At 37.4% G+C, this 23,640-nt stretch overlaps 1 protein-coding gene across 1 annotated transcript in view; it reads right to left on the reverse strand.

Moving 5' to 3' along the window:
* The window catches only part of LOC764440 (follistatin-related protein 5), a 62,002-nt gene that overhangs the window by 7,435 nt on the left and 30,927 nt on the right, over positions 1 to 23,640 (reverse strand). Inside the window, exons 2-10 of the mRNA XM_030980115.1 lie at positions 11,812 to 11,866; positions 7,481 to 7,732; positions 6,338 to 6,475; positions 4,787 to 4,993; positions 4,036 to 4,205; positions 3,393 to 3,513; positions 2,740 to 2,895; positions 1,480 to 1,608; positions 852 to 1,126 (exon numbers count right to left, since the gene is read on the reverse strand). Of these exons, the coding sequence (XP_030835975.1) occupies positions 852 to 1,126; positions 1,480 to 1,608; positions 2,740 to 2,895; positions 3,393 to 3,513; positions 4,036 to 4,205; positions 4,787 to 4,993; positions 6,338 to 6,475; positions 7,481 to 7,732; positions 11,812 to 11,866 (1,503 nt within the window). The remainder of the gene's footprint in view (positions 1 to 851; positions 1,127 to 1,479; positions 1,609 to 2,739; positions 2,896 to 3,392; positions 3,514 to 4,035; positions 4,206 to 4,786; positions 4,994 to 6,337; positions 6,476 to 7,480; positions 7,733 to 11,811; positions 11,867 to 23,640) is intronic.

Genomic DNA, 23,640 nt, shown 5'->3' on the forward strand with positions numbered 1-23,640 from the left:
TGAGTGGCCAATAGCTAGCCACGCCAGTGTTGAAAAATAGGAACTGGTCTGTCCAAACTAGTGACATATTTAATAATAGTAATAATATTATGTTTTCAACTCAGCGAAGCCTCATCAACTTCAATGGTGTTCTTCCTGAGGGCCCTGTCATTATTATTACACAAGCGAATGTCAAATGTCAAAGGAAGAAAGATGTCTTCCAAAGGAAGTTAGTACCGGACTACGATTCGAACCCCCAACCCTTGGATTAAGGGTTAAATGATCGGACCATTACACCACGACTAATGTCAAAAGGATGATGGACACTCCGAATTAAGGATTATGGTAGGACAGAATGGTCAAATGTATTACTTTGAATTTTTAACATGCATTATAGATAATCATTGCAGGCTCACGTTCAAACAATCCCTAGATTGCAATGGTCACTACACCTAGTGGTATTTTTATATATCACCTGCCGAGTATGTGAGTTATTGAACAGCAGTTGTATAGTGCGGCTCGTGGTGATAGTAGCCCCGAGATCACCGAGGCGATGATAGTTTGTATCCATGGTCCGAGTAAAGGAGGTTAATATTTGTTTTATATCCAATATCGTATTTCAATTCAGTTAATAAGTCAATAAAACTGGTAAAAATCCGAAAGAACGATGAACTTGTCAACATATAACATACCATGTATATAGTGTATGTAAAATAGAGATCACCGAGGGGATGATAGTTTGTACTGTATAAAAGTACTATCACATCCCTAACTCACGGCCATGAAGTGATGGTAAATCTATCATTGATCATGTGACCTCGTTTAGACCAATCAAATTGCAAGATTCTTAATATGCGAGATATAATAATTACCTCAATGATCCTTTGTGAACGTGCATCCAGTACTACGACGCGGTTCTCATACGGTTGTGACGCATAGATGTAGCGGTCATCCACACTGACCGCGTCACCCCAGTCACATCGGCGTGTCTCGGATACCTGGTCAACACTGCAGAGTGTCTTGATCGTATCGGGTAAGGTGCTGGCTCCAGTCAGGGCCAGTCTGAAGCCGCAGGTATCGGGTTCGAACGTCTGGATGCCATCACGGTGGAACAGGTAGAAGACGTGGAGTGGACCAGGTGAAAGAGCTGTGCGGATGAAATTATATATCTGATAATAATCGACTTTTACGGTATTCATACAGGAAACTTATGGGCAATAGAAGTGAGAATAGTGATGTTGGTAGTAGTATTAGTAAAAGTATTAGTAGAAGTAGTAGTAGTAGTACTAGTAGTAGTAGTAGTAGTAATAGGAGTAGTAGTAGTAGTAGTAGTAGTAGTAGTGGTAATAGTAGTAGTCGTAGTAGTGGTAGTAGTAGTAGTAGTAGTAGCAGTAGTAGTAGTAGAGTAGCAGTAGTATTATTATTATTAGTAGTAGTAGTATCAGTTGAAGCAGAAGTAGTATTATCAGTAGTAGTAATACTGGTTGCAGTAATACTTACGATGATCTTGAGGTTGGATAAAGACCGATGCACTCTGATGAGCTTCTGAGAGAGGGTTAGTAGCTGTACAGGTATAGATACCTGTATCTGGGTAGGAGATCTCCTTTACTAAAACACTGCTGTTCTTATCTGTATAGAAGATAACCCAATCGGATAAAGCAAATGGGTAATTTATGACAGAGAGCAAAAAATATTGTGAAGAATTATGTTCTAAAAAAATGTCAATATAATAGGATGAGACAGACTGGGAAGATGATAGAAATTAAGATATCAATTAAAAGAAATAAACATGAACGTTACCTAACATTGATCGAGTGAAAGCGAATGAAAATTATATATACATAAAGATAGAACATACAAACAGGACATTAAATGATTAATAAAGAAAGAGGGAGGGAGGTGATATATCATAGTCAAAGTTGCAAAAAGAAATTATCAAGTTTCATATGAAAACATAAATTCTCTTAACTATATTTCTCATCAAACTGTGAGAAGGAGAAAAGAAATTACGCAACTGCTAAAAAAAGGAACCAATAAATATAACACTTGAAAAATGTCCCCATCAAAGGGAAGAAAACCAAATGGATGCCAGTGACATTTAACATTTAAAACTCATCCGAAGAAGGCTAAGTAACCATGGCAACGAATAGCTTCTTGCCATCGCAGTTTAATGGTCCGCTGTACTGAGCACAATATAATCTCTAATGGTATGTAATTTCCATCGCTAATGATGCGAAAAAAAGGTTGGGTAATAAAACATGATACGTGCATGTCTCACATTTTCACAATTACAGTCTAACTGCAATAACCAATCATACACAGTCATGTAGGTGCCTGAACTTCCCATCTTCTAAGGTTCTTTGAACAGAGTATATTCCCACAGTTCATAATGATTGAGAATGTTAGTCATGAAACTTGGCAAATCGCCCAATTTATAGCTTCCGGAAGCAATACGTGATGACTACTAACACAACCAAAAGGGCAAAGGGCTGCAAGACATAAACAATTGATGAAGAGAAGATAAGATTTCCTTAAATTACAACATGAAAGTCGCTTGTTTGTATTAAAGTGTTTTATACAAAAATAATTCATATAAAAATAATAAAAGGAAACCTTTCTGGTAATTGGTGTCCTTGAATCATTAGAAAAAAGAAAAGCAACAACAACAACACGTAAACACAAGACGCGCAAAATAAACAGCATAGTAACAACGAAGAACGAAAACAAAACAAATCACTAAAAACCTGTAATATAACTCACTCTGCATTTCGATCCTATCACTTTGGACCAGCGGTATGTCGTTCCTGGTCCAGCTCTTTTGTGGGGTAGGGATCCCTTCGGCGTGGCACTGGACCCGGGCCTTGCTGCCCTGCTTCCTGAGCTGGGAATGAGGACATATCTTCACCGATGGTGGGACTACAGAAAAGAAGACGGTTACGAAAAGGGAAGAGAAAAACTAGTTAGAAAATATAATGAAATAAGGAAAATATCTAAACATTCCGCCTCTCCAATTTTTGTAAAGGGGTTGGGCTGGGGGGGGGGGGGGGGGGGGGGGAGTGATTATCGGGTTTAAACTAATGATAATATGTTAACATGTTCATTGTATCAATGCAACAGCTTATTCCCAACAAACGTTAATGTTGATCACGGTGAAACCAGTAATCTTTGATGAAATGAAAACCAATACAACAAATTGGAAGAAGAAGGAGAAGAAGAAAGGGGAGAGAAGTAGGAGAAGCACGGAGAAGGAGAAGGAGAGAGAGAAGAAGAAGAGGAAGAAGGGTAAAGAAAAAGAAGAAGAGGACCTCCTCTTTGACATTCGGATATACCCTGAATATTAATGTGTCGACTTTTCGTTGGTATAGTGGTAAAATTATCAAAATAATTTGCAAGGAAAAACAAGTATGTATTACCTTGAACCTGTAGAAGGTGAGTCTGCTTCACTTCTTCATATCCCTCCGCGTAGCAGGCGTATGAACCTTCGTGCATGAGTGTGATGGCCGTTAGGTAGAGAGACGTATCACCAGCATAGAACTGTGGCAAATAAAGAGCAAATAAATTACTTTTCCCTGTTTATGTACATCATCGGCATGGCACAGGCCTCGGGGACATGGGGGCATTCGCTACAAGAAAAAAAGGTTACTGACAGTGCTTAGATATTTCTGGTCGAAGTTACCCCTCCCCTTCCTTATCATGATGACTTTCATAGATCTACTTTCTAACTTGTTTTACAAATTGATTAATGTTAATGCCACTGAGGTATCATTATTGACGTCGTTTACGACATCATCGGTATCTTTAACATTGGCAATAACATTCTCACCTTCATGGATGAAACTGATACTAATATTGATAATACCTTTTTCCTTGTCCCCGTTGCATAAAACTTACCATTGATGGTAACTTTGCCATCAATGGCAACTACCATGGTAGCAGGGCTCACAAGCCAATCAAAAAATCAAGGTTTCTGTGGTAGTTACCATTTATGGCAAAGTTACCATCAGTGGTAAGTTTTGTGCAACGGGGTCTGTCTTTTTAATTATAAAACCATCTTACCCCGATTCCTTGATACTCCTGTATCTCTGTAAGAGGGGCATTGTTCCTGGTCCATCGGATCTCAAGAGGGTGATCTGACGAGAGCTCGCAAGGTAAGGCCAGGTTGTCGCCAACCTTTGCTACCGTAACACGTTGAGCTATGCTTCCTGAGAGCGATACTGCTTTGATGTCTATAAAATGATTAAGAGAAAGGGAGAGGGTGCAATAAGTGGCCAAGGATGAGTCCTGCCGTTAAAGCGGGACTGCACTAGCTATTAAAGACTTGTGCCCTCGAAATAGCTAACAATGCCTAAGCGGTATACCCGTTGGTCCCTCAGGATCCATTTTTCCTATGTTAATTGAGAGCTGATTTGATGAGATAACTAGTAGAGATAACCACCTGTCAGTGACCACGCAGGGAGATCTAATCCCTCCGGGCCAAACTAGTGCAGATAGGCTCTAAAGGAACACTAATATCAGAGGGAAGGGGAACTTGTGTTACTTAAGAGATTAATGCTAATGAACATGGTCCATGGCGGAGTTCTATCATTTTCATTTTGCATTTATTTTTTCGAAAATATGTTTCTAAAATATTTTGTTTCATATTTTCACCATTCAATACTGGATAGGGGAGGTAAAGGGTGTTCATTTAAATGCATCAGAAAGTTATTTAATTACTTTTCTTTCATTCAACACTTAAAATAGAACTGTACCTTTATAATGCTAAACAGAAGAACAATACATCTCGCGGGCACCAAAAGAAGATACTTACTGAATTCTCGATAGAGTTCCATTCCGCTCAGTTTTTCGTTCCCATCAAAATCACCCGAGTCTAGTACATCCAGGAAAGAACATCCGGGTAAGAGGTCAGTAATGCGGTCAAGGGTCATGGCTGATTCCATTTCCTGGCGGGAAATTGCATCGTCAGCATCGATATCATAGTGATTCAAAATCAGACTCACGATGTACTTCTTATTCACTGAAATAGAGGGCATAGAAAAAAAGGAAGAAAGAATAGCATAAGTATATCGATATATACTAATTACTTTACATGGGACTCCCGTTCACTGCACTGATATCTACTTCTGATAACTCTACACAAGATTATAAAGTGTGCCTTACTATTTACTAAAATGACATAACGATTGACATCAGTTCGCTGATACTTCAAAACATGACGTTAGGAAGCTGATCTCGACTCGAGTACATCAATATCTACTATAGATAACTTTAGAAGTGATAGTACATCAATATCTACTATCGATAACTTTAGAAGTGAAAGTACATCAATATCTACTATTGATAACGTTTGAAGTGATAGTACATCAATATCTACTACTGATATCTTTAGAAGTGATAGTACATCAATATCTACTATTGATAACTCTAGAAGTGATAGTACATCAATATCTACTATCGATAACTTTAGACGTGATAGTACATCAATATCTACTATAGATAACTATCGAAGTGATAGTACATCAATATCTACTATAGATAACTATCAGAGTGATAGTACATCAATATCTACTATAGATAACTATCGAAGTGATAGTACATCAATATCTACTATAGATAACTTAAGAAGTGATAGTACATCAATATCTACTATTGATAACTTTAGAAGTGATAGTACATCAATATCTACTATAGATAACTTTAGAATTGATAGTACATCAATATCTACTATAGATAACTTAAGAAGTGATAGTACATCAATATCTACTATAGATAACTTTAGAAGTGATAGTACATCAATATCTACTATTGATATCTTTAGAAGTGATAGTACATCAATATCTACTACTGATATCTTAAGAGACGATAGTACATTAATATATACCACTGAACGAGGCCTAAAGTCCTGTTCAGATATGGCGCGGTGAAACTGCCTCCAAAAAAAAAGCCACTGTGCCTTTCATTTTTACGTGTAGACATGGTAGATAAATCGGACCTGCGCACACTAAAGGACTTGTACTTATTCACTGAGCTTGTTTTTAAGATAAAGACATGTGAAACGTTAAAATTAAAAAAAAAAAGACGGCGGTTTTGTCGCGTCATATTTATACGAGCCTTAATTCGTGTTTGAGAGTCCTCACATTATGTTATGCGATGGACACATGTTCTTTACAATGCACACCAAACATACAACTATGGTTAGCACTTGTTACAAAATGGGAGATGCCATTAAATGTCGCGTAATAAACTCTCGACCAATCATATGGCTTGGATCTACATCACATTTATCACGTGATAACATCTCAACCAATCGCATGGCTTGGATCTACATCACATTCAAACAGACGACGGTCATATTTCTTACGTGGAGGTAGGTCGTTATCCTCATTAGGGTTGTGGAACTGTTCTCGGTAGTGTGCTATGAGTTCTTCCTTCAGCTGGGCCATCTCCTCGGGGGTACATGTATCAGGTGCTTCCGTCGGGGACATTGATGGGATAGGACCTGGAAGGAAAAAAGAGTGTGTGGGAGGATTTGATTCCAAGAGATTACGAGCTTGTATTGACGCTGCGTATAAGTATCGGCTTGCATGGTGATGTAGATATACAGTAGGCTAACGGTTGCACCCAATCCTCCCCCCTCTCTCTCTCTCTCTCTCTCTCTCTCTCTCTCTCTCTCTCTCTCACAGTACGCTTACTGTACAAGCTTGTATTGGTTATAGATAAAACAATATTGCCACTTTTATCATACAAAACAAATACAAGACAAACTCTTTGTTTTAATTCCTGTTATGGGAACGGAAAGTCAGTCGCTCTTATGTAAATCCCGTTTCAGATTAATATAAATGCACTATCTCAGTCCCGTTGTTTGGCAACTGCTGGATGATCCAATGAAATCGGGCCTTATCGAAATACTGCCATTACTATAATTCTATCTTTAAAATTATTGAGCAACTTGCTTTGAAAATCATTTTGCACTGGGCATGATTCTAACACTTTCCCTTATTGAAATTTAAGTGAAGAAACTACTTTAGCATGATTTCCTACAAGATAGTTGTATCGGTAAGACCTTCACACGCCAATCCTGGACAGTTTTGTTTTCTCTCTTACCGGCTATTCGAAAGATGGCCCTAGCATATATTGTCAGTTACAGTAACGGCCTACTTGCTGGCAACCGACCAGGACAAAGGGGGACTCAAGAAGTGAAAACAAAAATCACACTATCAGAGGCCTTTGAGGTCTTAAATATTTCAAAGGGCACAACATATTTTGGGAGGGGGTGTACTAAAGTTACTCCAGATACGGTTTGAAGGGACAGGGGTCAATGTAGACAGAAATAACCGTCTGGTATGGGTCATTATTTAATAAAAACAGATAGAGGTGGCCAGAGGAGCCAGATGTAATCTCAGCGGAACAACTGTCGCTATCAGAGACTGAAGCTTTCGGTCTAGGGTCGGTGGTGCCCCATCCATCCCCTTAACTCCGCCCCAGACTATTCAGAGTAACTTACCTTCGGGTGTAGTGGTCATCACGAAGGCTGTCTGCGGGGTGTCGCACCCATGGCTATGTACGGTGATACGCTGTCCACTTACGCAGGACGCACGGTGAAGCTCACAATGATTCTCGTACATGACGCCATCGGAACCACAGACTGGCTTGTAGTGGGGCTTGCAGTAAGGTCGACAGATACACTCCGCCAGGTTAGTCGTCCTGTTGACTAGACATTCACTGCCCTTAGGACATTCGACATGAGAACAGGCATCTGCATAAAAAGTAAAAGAACAAAAGACATTTATAATAATTTAGGCAAGATGGGGCTATGCCCATGAAGAAAGTATTCTCTGCGACTGCGGAGAGACTCAGACGATGGACCACATCTTGGAGTGCGGCGGAACGTGTTAAACTGATGAATACCTGGCGATGGAAAAACTCAATTTGATTACATTTAATTTAGGAATCTTACATTAATTTTGATCTAAGGAGACACAAACGAACGAGTTAAGATAATTTTATTTTCAAATATATTTTTATTGACGTACGTTTTGACGAAATCATGACAACAGAGTATTTTGTAGAGGTGTTGTGGTCTAGCCGCGAGTGGATAATTCTCAGGACTGTGAACCATAAGGTACGGGATTTGAATCCATGCCACAGCACTAATATCCTTTTCGCAAGACATTAATCTACATTTGACACACTCTACCCAGGTGCCGTAAGTGGTTAACTTGCAGGATTTATTCCTTGAATACATGGAAAGCTACTAATATTACTGGAGCTTATAGCCAGTGTTTTAACAGTCATTGAAGCTCCTTCGGAAGCGCAAAGAGACGTTATTATGGTACAGGAACGAAACATTATTATTACTATTAAATCGCAGAAGCTGAGGTGAATGTCTTTCTCCTATATCAGACGACAAAACACATTGATCAAAGTTTCTTCATATCTTTTAAGAAAAACGCAAGAAACGACAAAGGTGCGAAGGGTCACGTGCTGCATTACAAGACTGTTCACCTGCATGCAAGCGAGAAAGGGTTCAGGCTTTACCAGGTAAATAGACTGCAGAAGAAGTCGAACATATTGGTCGACCAATACAGACGAATTAAAAAATAATATTGAGATAGAGTTCGTGAGAGGTCTGTTTTTCTTTCATTATCTGTTTCCGTCCCTTTCTCTCAATTAACGCTCTCTGTTTGATGTCATTCCTTGCTGTATTTGACTCTACTTCTCCGAGACAAGTGTTTGTTTCTGTCTATCAACCAACTCCTTTCATTTCTACAGCTGCCTATTCATTCTTTCTACGTCTTCCTCAACGTCAGTCAAATCTTTTCCATCCCTCTTGTTGTTGCTAAGACCAAAATGAAGGAAGTGTTTCGTAGTATGAGTTCATCATCTACTTTTTTTTTTTTAAATCTCGATATTTTATCACTGCCCCCCTCCCCCTCCCCATACCCTTCTTTCTTCTCAGTCAATCTCTTTTTATCCATTTCTCTTTTACACCATACCCCAACTTTGGCTATTTCAGTCATTCCTTTTCCCTTTTTTTTTTCTTGAAATACCCTCCTTCTTTTTTAATTTTCTAATTAAAACCTCTTCCCTGTTCTCTGCATCATATCTTTTCTTTCTCGCTTTAATGTTCCCCTAGTCATTTCTTGTCACTCAGCCTATTTTCTATGAACTGATGAACTAGAGCAGCGTGAAGTGATACTTCCCTGTCTCAAATATTTAGTTAGATGGATGTGCTGTTGGTCTATGCATTATTCGGTTTCAATCTCTTTCGGAAGGTTTCGAGTGTGTGATTGATCTTTATGTTCGAGGCAGGGGATTTCCGATCACCGAAGGAGAAGGAAGTGCGTATAGGATGCGTACATGTTCCCCCTTCCAACACCAGCCATTATTATGATGTCTCCGTTTCATTAACATAGGGTAAAATGTTGCAGTAGTGCCGTAGTCGAATGATTTCGACACTGACTGTAGATGAGCAGAAGGTTGTGGGTTCGATCCCGGCACGGCACTTGTCCTTAAGCAAGTCATTTTTTTATCTACATGCTTTTTATGCTCCTCTCCTTCCAGGTGTTGAATGGATACCCAGGAGGATGCGAAAGTCATTGTAGTTTGCTCAGCATCGTGAGCGTCTGTAAAATGGCGCCTGGCTGGAATGCTCCCCAGGGAGTGGAGAATGTGGATACATTGTGTGCGGAAAGTCTGAATACGTTGACGGAGTTAATAATATTTCTTTAAAGCGCATAGAGACATCATCCCCGTAAGAGCGTTATATCAACTCGGAATATTATTATCACTATCATCCAATTTCGTATTTTTCATGGTATTGTCATTCTTATAAATATATCAATTCATGTTTCCAAATTCACGAAATTGCAATATTATAAGATATCGCACGAAAATGTTATGTATTTGACTAAATGTTCTCCAAGAATTAACGTCAAAATAAAACTCAGTACTTTACAGGATGGGGGGGGGGGGGGTTCAATTAGAAATGACGGTCTAGGAAACAGCGGTCGGCAGTTAGATGTCTACGAGAAGTTGACTTTAATAGAGGGATAGTTTTCTGAGGGTAATAATACAGGGCCAGTTTTCCCTATCAGCCCAAGCCCTCATCCCACCCCTCTCTTCCATCGCGCGGAATGCACGCCACTGTTACAGTAAACTCCATCAATTTTTTTCATGTCGAATCGCATTTGTGATAGAAGACCTCGTATCCGTTCAATATGACCCGCCAAATCTTCTAAATCGTTTCACAAATCTCTATTTTGGAGCGAACGAATAAGATAATGGAGAAGTTTCCGAATCATAATCGATTGATTCCCATCACAGCGCATTACATGACTAGTCTGAGGAGCCCATCCGTTTTCAATTGGTGGATAAACATGTAGTCATAGTCATGTTGATAAACGAATAGTTAATAGCTTTTATACAATTTTAAGGGATAACAAAAGAGGGAGAGATAGAGGGAGAGAGAGAGAGAGAATAATTTTTGAAAGGGAGAAATAATGCCACATATAAACCATGGCATGATACTGAACATCCTTTTGCATGGAATTTCCATTTCTTTATCTTGTTTATAGCTTCGTAGATATTAATAGGCTGCAACATGATTCATATGATCTGATATTGTGGAAAAATAGACATAGGGTGTGGATTAGGGAAGGGTGGTGTACTATATGGGAGAGAATCAACATAGCAAAATTTCGAGACAAAATTAATGTAGGAGCAGAAAAGATACAAAGACTGAGAGGAACAGAGAAAAGAGATAGAGAGAGAGAGAAAGAAAGAGAGAGAAAGAGAGAGAGAGAGGGTGTAACGAAGGATGCGAAAGGTGGAAAGAAAGAACGAAAAAAAAAGAAATATATAGAGGACAAGGGGAGAGTGGAAAGAGGGGTAGGCAGAAAGGATAAGCGGATAGGGAAGGAGGATGAGACGGAAGGCACATTGAGATAATAATTCACGGATTCGAAAACAACGAAGAAGATGAAAACATACCCTCAGCAAAGAGGTGCAGGCGAACGACTTGCTATAATTCACCCTGCTTGACCCTCAGACTCAGGCGATCATTACATGAATTTCAATTTACCCGCATGCCCTCCGGCTAGAGATTGGCGCTCCCAAATGGAGGGAGAAAATAATCGATGCAGTTGCTATGGCAACCTGTTAACTCTGCTCCTAAGAACTACTTGAGAGAGGGGCCATGAACGCCTTTTCGCATATAAAACTACTCAGCGATACCTATAGGCACTTAACTTATTTTTCATACCCCTGTTTTTCCGAATCTTTTATTTTTTCATGCTTGCTTTATGGAAAGGGTTTTAGATATACCCTCTTCGAAATTTAAAATATTCAATCCCATTTTTACTTGTTTGTCAGATAAAAAAATCGATCAACTGATTTGTTTTCCATTTTCACGTTATAGATTATAAACATTTCTTTCTTATAGAAGACCCAAAATGTGTACCTATAAGCACCGAAATTGATATCAGAAGCACGTCATTTCTACTGGTATATCATCATTTATTTGATTGTTTTGTCACGATTTTGTTTCCGTGCAAATAACAACTATATTAACACTGTCTTGAACAATTATATTATCATTTTCGTATACAATCAAAACAATGTACAGTGTTTGCCGAAGGTAAACAGGAAAAGTGGCCACTGTAGACACGTAGCTTTCTAGACACTCCTCTAGGATATATTGCCACGGCGGGGCTCGAACCACGAACTATGTGGTCCTCAGTCCGGTGACCTCACCACTAGACCACGAACGACACATCAACGAAAATCCTGTCTTGGGTGAGATAGATTGATATTAAAGGATTGTTTATAGCTTACCAGTGTTTGGGTCCGGGAAGACATCATTTACGTGCCAAGCATCCAATGAAGCTTTCTGCAGAAGAAAAAAGAAGAGGGTTATGTAAAGAGAATCAGAAACTTAGATGCTGATTATAAGTATCGGCTTGCATGGTGATGTACATATACAGTAGACTTACGGTTGCACCATGTGATAGAGGGAGAGGGGGGGGGGGAGAGGAAGATTACCGACAGTCCTTTTCAGGACTCCCCAATCCTCCCCTATCTCTCACATGGTGCAACCGTAAGCCTACTGTAAATCAGAAACTTGTTACATGCAAAACTGTAAAATGTGCCTTTCCTTTATTATTTGTGTTTAATTATAATACAATTGTCATTAGATGCTATGTTTTTATTTTAAGGCCTATGATAAGTAATGTATAATTTCGAGAAAAAAAAAGAAAATGGGATGAAGTTTTCCAATGAAAGTGGAATGGTAAAGAATCCTTTATGTTAAATTATATGGAATTCATTTACAATTGTTATATGTACTGTTTTTTGTCCAAATCTTGGTTATGGACAGAATGTTGATGTAAATGGACGCGATGAAAGGTTGAAAGTACAAATGCGTTTTCTTACGTTTCATTCGAATTTGGGGTGAAAATGTGCCTTGAGGGTAATTATGTATATCCATCCAACTATGTGCATTTGAAAGAGAAACAAAATTGGTTTATATTCCCATTCTGAAGTAGGAGTTCTATATGTTTACCCTAGTTGGACAATACATATCTCTGGTTCGGTAAAGAAAATACACAAAATTGGTTGGATACATAATTAACCTCGTGCTGGGCAGATTTTTACCCACATGTTTTTAAGAGTGTTGATACACACTGCTCCACTAAATTGATATATCTTATCTTGAATAGCTTTCCTTCATTTCGTTAAGAGGCATTCTACACCTGTCAAATATAGCCAGTATCGGGTAATATTGGGGGGTCGGTGAGGGGTAGCAGGAATATTTTCATCGGGGGAAGGCTTTCATCATTCCATGTACGCCTACTAAATCTTCTGACAATCCAAACATCAATTATCCCGCATCCGCCATCGCTGTCACTGCTTAACTATTATTATTATGTGATGTTTTATACGAATATAGTATTCGTCTGAACTAACATCAAGGATTTAACAAATCAAAAGTAATGGAGATATCATACCAGATAATCATATCATATGTTTTATGTAATGTTTGTAATACTGCATCACGTGGTGTTTCTTAACGTTAAAAGTCATTAATATATATCAATGAAGATGATGATAATAATCTCAATATCTACCTATTTACTTTAAACATCTTCCTATTTCTGTCACGTAACCCTTTTTTTAAATCTGCTCTATGTGCTTTAATTGTTCGTGTATCAGCCAGCGATGATAGAGAATGAAGAATTCACAACACATATTATACAAAAAAGGGAACATTTAAGATTTCGAGTAAAAAATAACAAGTACAGCTAATGAAAGAACAACACAAGGAATGTGATATAAAATTTCAGTTAGTTGATAAAGGTAGTTGAAATCTTATTGCGTCTTCTCTGATGCTGAAGCAACAGGTCACGTGACCGATTATGAAACTTAGAAGAGCAGGTGGAGGAAATGGGGAATTTACTTAACTCCTTGGTAGTAAATAGGTGCTGAATAGACGAGAGAGCAATTAAGGACAACATAACAGATTATTACACGGCTCATATGGGGCAAGTATTCCAGGGCGGAGTAAGAATAATGAGATTAAGCATACTTAAAACACAAACGCGGCCCATTTATTTTCCTCAGATTCTTTTACATGCGTTATATTTATAGAATGATTGGTATCATCAATTTATGCCGATGATAGTTTGAAAGGGATCACATTCTTTACCTCTTTCCATAACTGTGATTACCCTCCCCCTCCCCAAGTTAAATGTAAAGCGTAATTATACTACCTTGCAGTTTATTGATATTGTAATTTATATTGTATAATGTTGTACACTATGTATTTTTATAAGCATAAATACAATATTGAATATAATTTATACATCAGGTTATTGTTAGTTGCATTTGCATATTTCACATTGTATATTATAATTGTGAGTCCATATCTGGTTTATCTATAATTTTAATTAATTCTGATGAAGTCATTATTTTGTGTAATGTCATATTCTTCTTTGTCGTTTACGTGTAATTCAGTCTTTTTAAGTGTTTCTTTGATATCTCTCACTTTTCCTTCTTTTTCTTGCGCTTAGAAACATTAGTATTAAGCGCTTTATAAATATTAATATTATTATTATTATATATTGTGTCAAACAGCTTGAATGTGTTTGCCAATCTTGCATCCTCTTTGTCTGAAAATATTCGCCACTACCTTTAAATCAAGCGAAGAGAATCTCCCAAACCAGACTGGCTCGCTCGGTCTGTTTGGATTCAGAATCGCATTCCAATGTATGGATGAATTACCATTCATTCACTGCACATCAGTAACTCATGTAAGAAAGAAATGCGTCATGAATGACTCAGCCCTTACACACGGACCACGTGACCATACTCGACCTCATTCAACTAAAATCATACGTAGCCGTTTGAAGAACTAGACATAATTAAATTTTGGTAATAAAACCTCATTAATCAAGGGAGTATTGAAACCATGCCATGGTTACTACATCATGCACCTGTGTCTACAATCTTGCTCAAATATATCGAATAAAATGATTCATTCCGAATTCAAGTAGCTGTGCGTATATATACAAGACATTAAAGGCCTCTAGGCATACATGTACTTTAATTGTGGTTTATTTTTGGGTGAAAATCATATAAGAATTTTTTAATACACTACTAGAGTTGGTAAATCGATAGTTTAATTTGATAGCCATCTCTATTGGGAATGGTAGAATTGACAGTTGGCAAACATTTGTAGATAATCACCCTTGCACCTGATTCAAATGCAGCCTCCAGCATTTCTAATCACCTATGTCATGAACTGATGTGCATTTCATTCTCTTTTTAAAATATTCAATTCTTAGAATATTCAATTCTTAGAATATCACATAACCCTATGTCTCTCAAAATACTCGAGTTTTTGATTAAGTTCGACGTCCCTTTAAAATCGATAGTTTCAACAGTTCGGTTAACGACAAAAAAACAAAAGAAATATCATATCCTGAACTAATGGTGTAACATCCCATTTTGACTTCAAAGTGGTTGGCACTAGTGAAATAATGTATATCGAGTTTTGCTTATTCACAATGTAGGAATCCTTTATCGTCTTTTTATCCGGGGGTTGTAGTAGTTTCTACACTGGAGTCGACCTGCTCCCAAACGCGTCACCTCGCGGAGGGCCCACTCTAAGATCTGTCACCGTTTCTTACTCTTATCTTCAGATGAGATGGGTAAGAAAGGCCCCGGTAAGGTTCGAGTGTTAAGTCAATAACCTTTCCCTGCCTCAGCCACTCCATATATAAATTTTGCATGAGATTGATGGCAGTGGTATTCGGGATGAAGACATGCATTGGGACCTGGATGTATATAAGAAACCGTGTGAATAACACATTTTATATGTAAGAGTGGCCTTTCTGAATTCAAAAGACTGTTGACCTGTCTTTTGATATAGTAGTCCTCCGGGGCGTGAATCACAAAGATCCTTGTTGAACGTATCTCTAAGTTAGACTTCACAATCATGGAAAGCCATTAGCATCTTTGAAAATATTTTGTAAAAATTATTTTAAAAACCATAAAATGTTGATTCAAATCTTTCATATTTTCTATTATATTACTTGATGTGATTTTGCTTGTGAATATATTTTATTTGAAGGCTAATAGATGGCCCTCCATAATGTTTAAGTTCAACTTAGAGTTCGACTTAGGATCTTTGTGAAACACCCCTAGTATTAACAAAGCTGCCTCGGCCGTTATACGAAAACTATCACCAATTTGAATTGTTCTGATAAACTATCATCATGTACAATGACTTAGATCTATACTTACTAAAAGATTTTTTTTAAACAAGCATGATCATGGTGGCGAAAGATGTTGTCAGAATCTGAGCTTGTCAACAAGTTTGCTGTTTGTCATAGATGTTATGATTTCCTATTTTGGTCATTTGCAAGCATATTCTGATAATCATGCGTTGTTGAAACAGTGTGAAATGATTTAGGGTATCATTTAGATCATTGACAGTACATCTGATCCCACCTGCCATCAATAATAGTCATTTTACTTCAACCATATACTATATACATTTCGATGTGCATAATATATATAAATTAGGTTCTTGAGGACTTGTAAAACCATTCTAGCATGATTTTACACGAAATGAGTTGAATACCATCCATTTAAATGTTCAACAGTTTACTTAAAATAAGTGAAAATCATCAGATTTTACGCATATTAAAAAACTGTCCTTTTGTATTCAATACTTAAAAGTGATAACATTATGCCGTTATGCTCTTTCAAAATGATGACAACGCCCACTTGAACAGAAATCTAATTTGATTTTTAGCTGCGCTCTGGGATAACTTGTCTTAAAATGCTATTCCCAAGGTCTGCCTGTATTCAACAGATAGACTTTCAACTTAGAAGTATTTGCACAGTTGGGTAGGTGGGCGTAAGAAGTGACGACTGAGAGAGAGAGAGAGAGAGAGAGAGAGAGAGAGAGAGAGAGAGAGAGAAAAAGAGAGAGAAAGTGAAAGAAGAGAGAGATGGGGAGAGGGAGAGAGAGAGAGAGAGGATAGAGAAGGGAACAGGGAGTGAGAAGATGTATATATAAATATAGAGAGAGAGATAGAGGGAGAGACAGACAGAGGCAGACAGACAGAGAGAGAGAGACATAGACAGACAAACAGACAGACAGAACATGCATGAGACAGAGAAAAGAGGTGTGGGTTTGTGTATGTATGTGTGTGACAGGGAGACAAATTATAATGAAAGTAGAGAGTAAGAGAGAAAAGGTGTGCGTAAGATCAGGAGAGAGAAAATGAGAAGGAAGGTGACTTAGAGGTGAGGAAGAAAATGAAAGAGCGAGATGATCAAGGTGCAGTTTTTTAATAAGCTGAAGGCGAAATATGTTGACTGATTGATTTGTTCAGAATACAGACTGGCTTTGGGAATACAGATGAGATAGAGAGAGAGAGGGAGAAGAAAAAAACCCACATGAGACATGAAACTTGTCTCCGGAAGTGTGTGGGATGAAAAGGGATGGAAAGGTAAGGCATTTTACATTAAGAATCAGACTTACAGATTTTATACGAGGTCGCAATTATGATCAAATATCTAGATATTGCATGGGAAAGATATCATTAATTTATGGACCAGTTCTAGGAACCATTGAGTATCACGATTAATCGATTGCATTATGTAATCCCGTAACGGTAAGAAGAAAGGAGCGAAATGAATGTATATGAAAACACGCGCTCAGATGATGCCAAATACTTAATGATAATAGTACTACTAATAATAAAAGAAATAGAGACTTTGCGAAACAGGTGATACTGATACTGACTAAGATATTGAGCGCGAGATGAGACAATAAGCAGGATGAAGAATGAACATTGCTCACAATGGAAGGAAGATGTGCTGAAAACTAGACATTGGGATGAAGAGCCGCAGAGGAAGTGAGACACAAGACAGATTCGGAGAACAAACCAAAGAGAAACATGAGGGATGTGCCACAGGAGTAACTCGATACAGATGAGGGGAAACGAAGGGAAGAACGGTTTCCCACTGCACCAAACGTTATCTCTCACACAGAAGCAACGGTATCTTGCCCCGGTATCTCGAGGTAAATCAAACACAGCCATATTGGATCGAGTCGGGCGATATTGATTTTCTTTTTCCTTTTTGGCTAATTTTACATCAGAGTCTGATATTGCTCGCTGTTATGCCTTCTCTTAGTCTCAAATCCTAGGCCTTATTGATACTAAAATCATAATAGGTTTATATTGACAAAAAATATTGACATGGCCTGAATGTCTTTGATGATGATGATAAGAATATCTTTTTAACATTTTGGTATCATGATTGTATACAAATTATTTGTGCCATACAAACGAATACATTAGACACTTCCTTTCTTCTACCATATTACTTCTTATCATTGTATACCGAGTTAGTAATAAAGCTCCTTCTTGTTCCTTTTTGTTTTTGTCATTTTTTTCTTCTTCTTTTATTTCATTTGTTGTAATTGGTCTGGGACTATGTCGTCTTTTCGCTTCAGGTCAGGATTAGGACAAAATATTTATCTTCAATGCAATATTTTAATTCAAATTGATTTGCCACGAAGGATATCGATGATGAAATGAATGGAAACATGTTTTACGTTCTCACTTCTTCCATTCTTCCTCCATCATCTATCAGTATTCTTCTCTTCGTCTTTCGGTTTTTCTTTCTTTAGATTTATCCCTGTAAAACAGAGTCGCATATTTCTAGACTAGCACAGGGCTAGCTAGAAGGGACCTTACTTGGCTAAACATCACTGCACCAGAGCGATGGATAAGGAGAATTGATATTTGAAAAGAGACGGCGAGATGAAGAGAAGGAGGATTAAAGTGAGGATGAGGGAGAGAGGAGGGGAGAGAAAGAGACAGACAGAGAAATTTAACACAGACGGACTGACAGACAGAAAGAGAAATTTAACACAGGCGGACTGACAGACAGAAAGAGAAATTTAACACAGACGGACTGACAGACAAAAAGAGAAATTTAACACAGACGGACTGACAGACAGACAGAGAAATTTAACACAGACGGACTGACAGACAGAAATATAAATTTAAAACAGACAGACTGAGAGACAGACGGAGAAATTTAACACATACAGACTGATAAACAAGGAGACAGATAAATTAAACACATACAGACTGACAGACTGACATACAGACAGAGAAATTTAACTTAGACAGAATGGCAGCCAGGCAGAGAGAGTGAGGATGTGTGGAACATTTAAGGAAAAAAGGCCATCTAAAAATATGATGATTGACTGATTGATTGATTTTATTCGTCAAGCCTCCAACATACCACAATATAAAAGAATAACAGATCAAAATTTAGACAGCTTGAACAGGATAACCCATCAAATTAGCTCGATCACGCCTTACTTTTATTTTAAATGATGAATATGAAAATGTACACTTGGAAAATATTTAGAAAATTGAAATAACTTTAAAACTCTCTGTCTCAACAAAACAAAACATTTTATTGTTTCAAACAGCTAGGTATTATTGGGACTGACAATGAGATATGTGCAGTAGAGGGGGAGAGGGAGGGGAGAATATGCTGATACATTTAAAAGGAATTCATTTGTATTCTAATCATTAAATGAAATAATGAATCAAGTAGTAAAATAAAATAATGAAATGTTTACATGAAACTAAAAGCTTTTTGGAAGCTATTGTTTGGATTTGTTTTTTTACACATTTGCTAGATGTTCGTCTTTCGTCTATTGCAAGGTAGTAATCGCACTGAATATTTTAAGCGTTTATTAATAAAGAGCGTATGACAAAGAACTTAAACGAAAGTATCAGTGAGAAAGAGAGAGAACGAAACTGGGACATCCAGAACATCCTTTTAAAGACAATTATCAATATGTCAATGACTTTAAACCAATTATTGAGGATGTAGATTTGTAGAATTCCATCATATTTTATTTTGTAATGCCTGGGTGAGAGATTTATGTCCGTGCAATGGACCGAAACTTTATTAGCCAAATTGAAGCTGCTGAGAATTATTTATGATCCATTTCATTTGTATGCAATGCCCTAGAGCAATGCGAATACATGTCCATGCATCTCAAACGGTACTTGGTAAGATGAGGATATGGGTGGGGCTCTAGAGGGGTACCTACAAGGAGCAAAATAATCGTCAATTTAAGAGTGGAAGAATTGCTTACCATTAAGATGTAATGTATCTGATGGTTTTATTATCATGTTCATGGCGACATAACCATTTTATGCTGTCATTATTTAACAATTGAAGTAAAATCGAAAATTAGTTCTATAATTAACAATCAGATGAGCCTCTTTAGTTAATTGAAATTAATAATAATCATTTGGGAACAATACTAAACGCTAAGTGCAATAGTTTCATATGCATGCTACATGAATTATCGACATCTCAGTATTTATAGTTAAATAGCCAACGGATTGCCGACTTTTTCTTTGTATGTTTTAAACATGTATGAATAATCATTAAGACTATATCTTGATTATCATTTTCAATTCAATTTTAAAATAAATAGAGCAATATATTTTTTAGGCATTGGGACTGTACGTACATGTACTATCAGCTTTAATAATGAATTCAAGGAAAAAAACGATTTAAAACAAAAAGTTTCATGAAATATTTGGAGAGAAACAAAAAAGATAGTTTTCTATATATGGTTCTTCATCTAGCATAACTGTACCGTTCTTGTTATTATCAATATCGTCATCATGATTATCGCGCATCCTCTAGAATATATGGAAGGTAATCCGACTGCAGTCGAATGTTTTTTCCCTTCAAATGTTCTAAACACTGGTTTAATCAAGATAACATCTATTAAACTCCTACTAGTCGATCAATCTAATTTATTGCATCTACGTTTAATATTAAAAGGATTTGTTTTACCCTCCCATCTTCCCTCTCTGCCTCCCTGCTTGCCTGTCTCCAAAAGGATCGTGTAAGCAATAAGCTTACGCATAGCAGCAGCTATTAGAGGCTATGTACTCACAGACTGAAATGGTTTTACTCCATTTTCCGATTCATCAATATAATGGACGTGACAGGGCTTGAAAGATGGACGCCATATTCATTAGTAAAACTGATGGACAAAGGAGTTATGAATGAGTCGAGGGTCATTTAAGCCGCATAGTGGATAGCATATTAAGCTGGTGTAGGTATATGTATTTTTTATTACTAGAGTGTTGTTTTATGTCTACATGGTACAAACAGATATTTCAGGTCAATTGGAGGATATTGTTTACATTGATAAATGATATAAAGGGAGTCTTTATTCATCGAATTTAATGCAATCCTTGTTTACATCTGGTTTGTTAGCGTCGCCATAACGATGTATTCATTTCTTTAAATGGCCATCCCATTAATAAGAAAAAGAAAAGGAAAAATAAATGAGAACCTTAAACAGGAACATCAGAGTAGTTTATTGAACAAGTTAGCCAAATTACGTGTAACACTATCAGTATGGTAGTTTGGCTAAAGTCGGGGTAATGATATGACTGCAGGGCCCTAAGGTAGAACAGTATTGATACTAGTGAGGCAGACCTGGGTAAAGAAGATATATTACTTGTTATTATTATGAACTTGCTATCTTAGAGCAAACAAATACTCAGTTTTATTTGCAAAAAATTAAGGTGTAATTACTGTATTTTTTTAAAGCTAAACAATCTATTTGGTTCTAATTCAAAACATATTAATACTAGTGAGGCAGACATGGGTAAAGAAGATATATTACTTGTTATTATTATGAACTTGCTATCTTAGAGCAAACAAATACTCAGTTTTATTTGCAAAAAATTAAGGTGTAATTACTGCATTTTTTGAAAGCTAAACAATCTATTTGGTTCTAATTAAAAAACATATCTCGCATTACAATCTCTCTCGATGTCAAATTGAGCACGGTGGATACCCATTAAATGTATATACATCGGAACATACTCATTACGACATTCCATTGATTTTATCACCATGAAAAATGGGAAATTTAACGATGGTTACCATGGATACAGATAACCAGAACCCATCTCCTCGTAAATATATCATCAGCGTTACTCATCCCCCCCCCCCAACATCCAAAAACTCTTCATTGGCCATACCCTGTCTGCTGTGCCGCAGGGATCGCTACTTGGTACAGTGATGTACTTCCGCCATCCTTGCATCGCTGGGTTGGTATAGTCAATACGTGTGTTTGAAGCTTTTTGGGATTATAAAAATTCGCCCAAATCCGGACTAGCCTTAATCCCGCCAAACAGACTAATCCCTTGGATTTTCTGCAGACGACGCCTGCATCTACCTTGGAATTTCAATTAATATTTGGAGACACATGTAAGTAGGACCTCAGACGAGAGATCCTTGTAGTCAAACACGCTTGATTATTGAGTTACAATCTTCGGTGTGTTTCCACTCCGTAGAAATGTAATAATCTTAATATTCATGCCACGACAATTCAAAGTGACATTTGGAATTTCAGTTAATATTCGGAGGCACAAAGGAAGGCCCTCAGACAAGAGAGCCCTATTATCAAACACGCTTGATAACTGAGTTACTAACTTGGTTGTGTTTCAACTGCAATGAATTCAAGTACAAATATAATCATTTTTAACGTCTAATATGTAGGATTATCATAGTTTAAAATTGAAGCGATGTGTGTAATAGTTTTTCCCCGCTGCTATTGTCACTAGTTTTAGTTCATAACTATGGAGACATATTTGAATTTAATTGTATTTCAGTATCTCCATTCCCCTTTACATCTAACATTATTTTGATTGTAAACAAAAAATGATTCAAAGTGAAAGGGAGTATACTTGAATGATAAGAAGACGGTATCAAATGCAGCGACAACAACAAATAATATTCCGCGCTGGAGATATGTTGGCATGTTTGCGTACATTATACCTATGATGTACTCATCTCGGTAATTTATTCTAACAACCGTAGTCTGGCCATAAACAGTGGAGCTTTGTTCTGATTTCCCATGAATTTTATAGAGCTCCAAAATAATGAGAAATTTAAAACGAATCATCGGCGAGTGATCGATGACAATCCGAGGGGGCAATTTCATCCCGGCTTTGGATTGTTGCATGGATTCTATAGTTGTGGGCTGTAAGCTTAGTCGGCGTATTTCCCTTGGCTCTAGGGGGTTAATGAAATTCTTATGAGAGTGGGGATCGAGTGAGAGAGGATGCAGCACGAATCCATGAATCATTCACGCTGATTCTCTAGAGCATTTTCACCAATTCACCAATGCTCCTAGCATAGCATGCAAGCTACTCTGTGAGCCATACCATGGTGTAATGGCAGTTGGGGTGAAAACGTGGAGGTTTTACACTATTTGTTGGATTAGTGGGAAACATGGTTCTGAAGTAAAGCCTAATGATTAACGATTTTATTACCATGGAATGTGAGGTTTTGGGGACTAGCATATTTATTTCAATCTGACTAGCCATGTTACTATACGTGCAATCAATACTTCACTGACGTAGCGATGGGATGCTAGGGGCACATGTTTATCAAATGGTGCCCCCAAAAACAAGAAAATGAGAGAGAGGGAGAGAAAGAGAGGGAGAGATATAACTATTCTGTTTGTAATTTAAAATGTAAAGCGCCTTGAGCATGTTCATGTAATGGCGCTAAATAAATACCAATATGTATGTATGTATAGAGAGGGACGGAGAGTGGGCACGAAAACGTGAAAATAAGACGCTACGACCCCCTGCCAGACACCCTCTTCAATAGCCTTGTTTAATGTTCATTTCATCAAACAAACATCCCCACCAAGTCATGAACCCCAACCTGTATTTGGGGGACTGTGTCGTAAATTCACTGCTGCACTAGTATAGTGCGAAATCCAATGTAAGCTGTATATAATATACATGCATATTTTGTTACATCATTATGATGGGACTCTTCAATTATTACTCTATTACAGATTAAGGGTTTTCAAGTTGAATATGAAATTTCAAATAATCGTTTTCCTCTCCTCATGTACAATCTAACTTGTAACATAATTTATAAATACATACCTTTTTCATACAACATAAGATATTACAAAAATTAACTTACATAATACAGGACCATATGATTAAACAAAATGTGTTTTTAAGGTATGTATAATACTAATACCATGCTAATACCCAC

The sequence above is a fragment of the Strongylocentrotus purpuratus genome, unplaced genomic scaffold (assembly GCF_000002235.5).
Source record: "Strongylocentrotus purpuratus isolate Spur 01 unplaced genomic scaffold, Spur_5.0 spur5_scaffold_10, whole genome shotgun sequence".
NCBI lineage: Eukaryota > Metazoa > Echinodermata > Echinoidea > Camarodonta > Strongylocentrotidae > Strongylocentrotus > Strongylocentrotus purpuratus.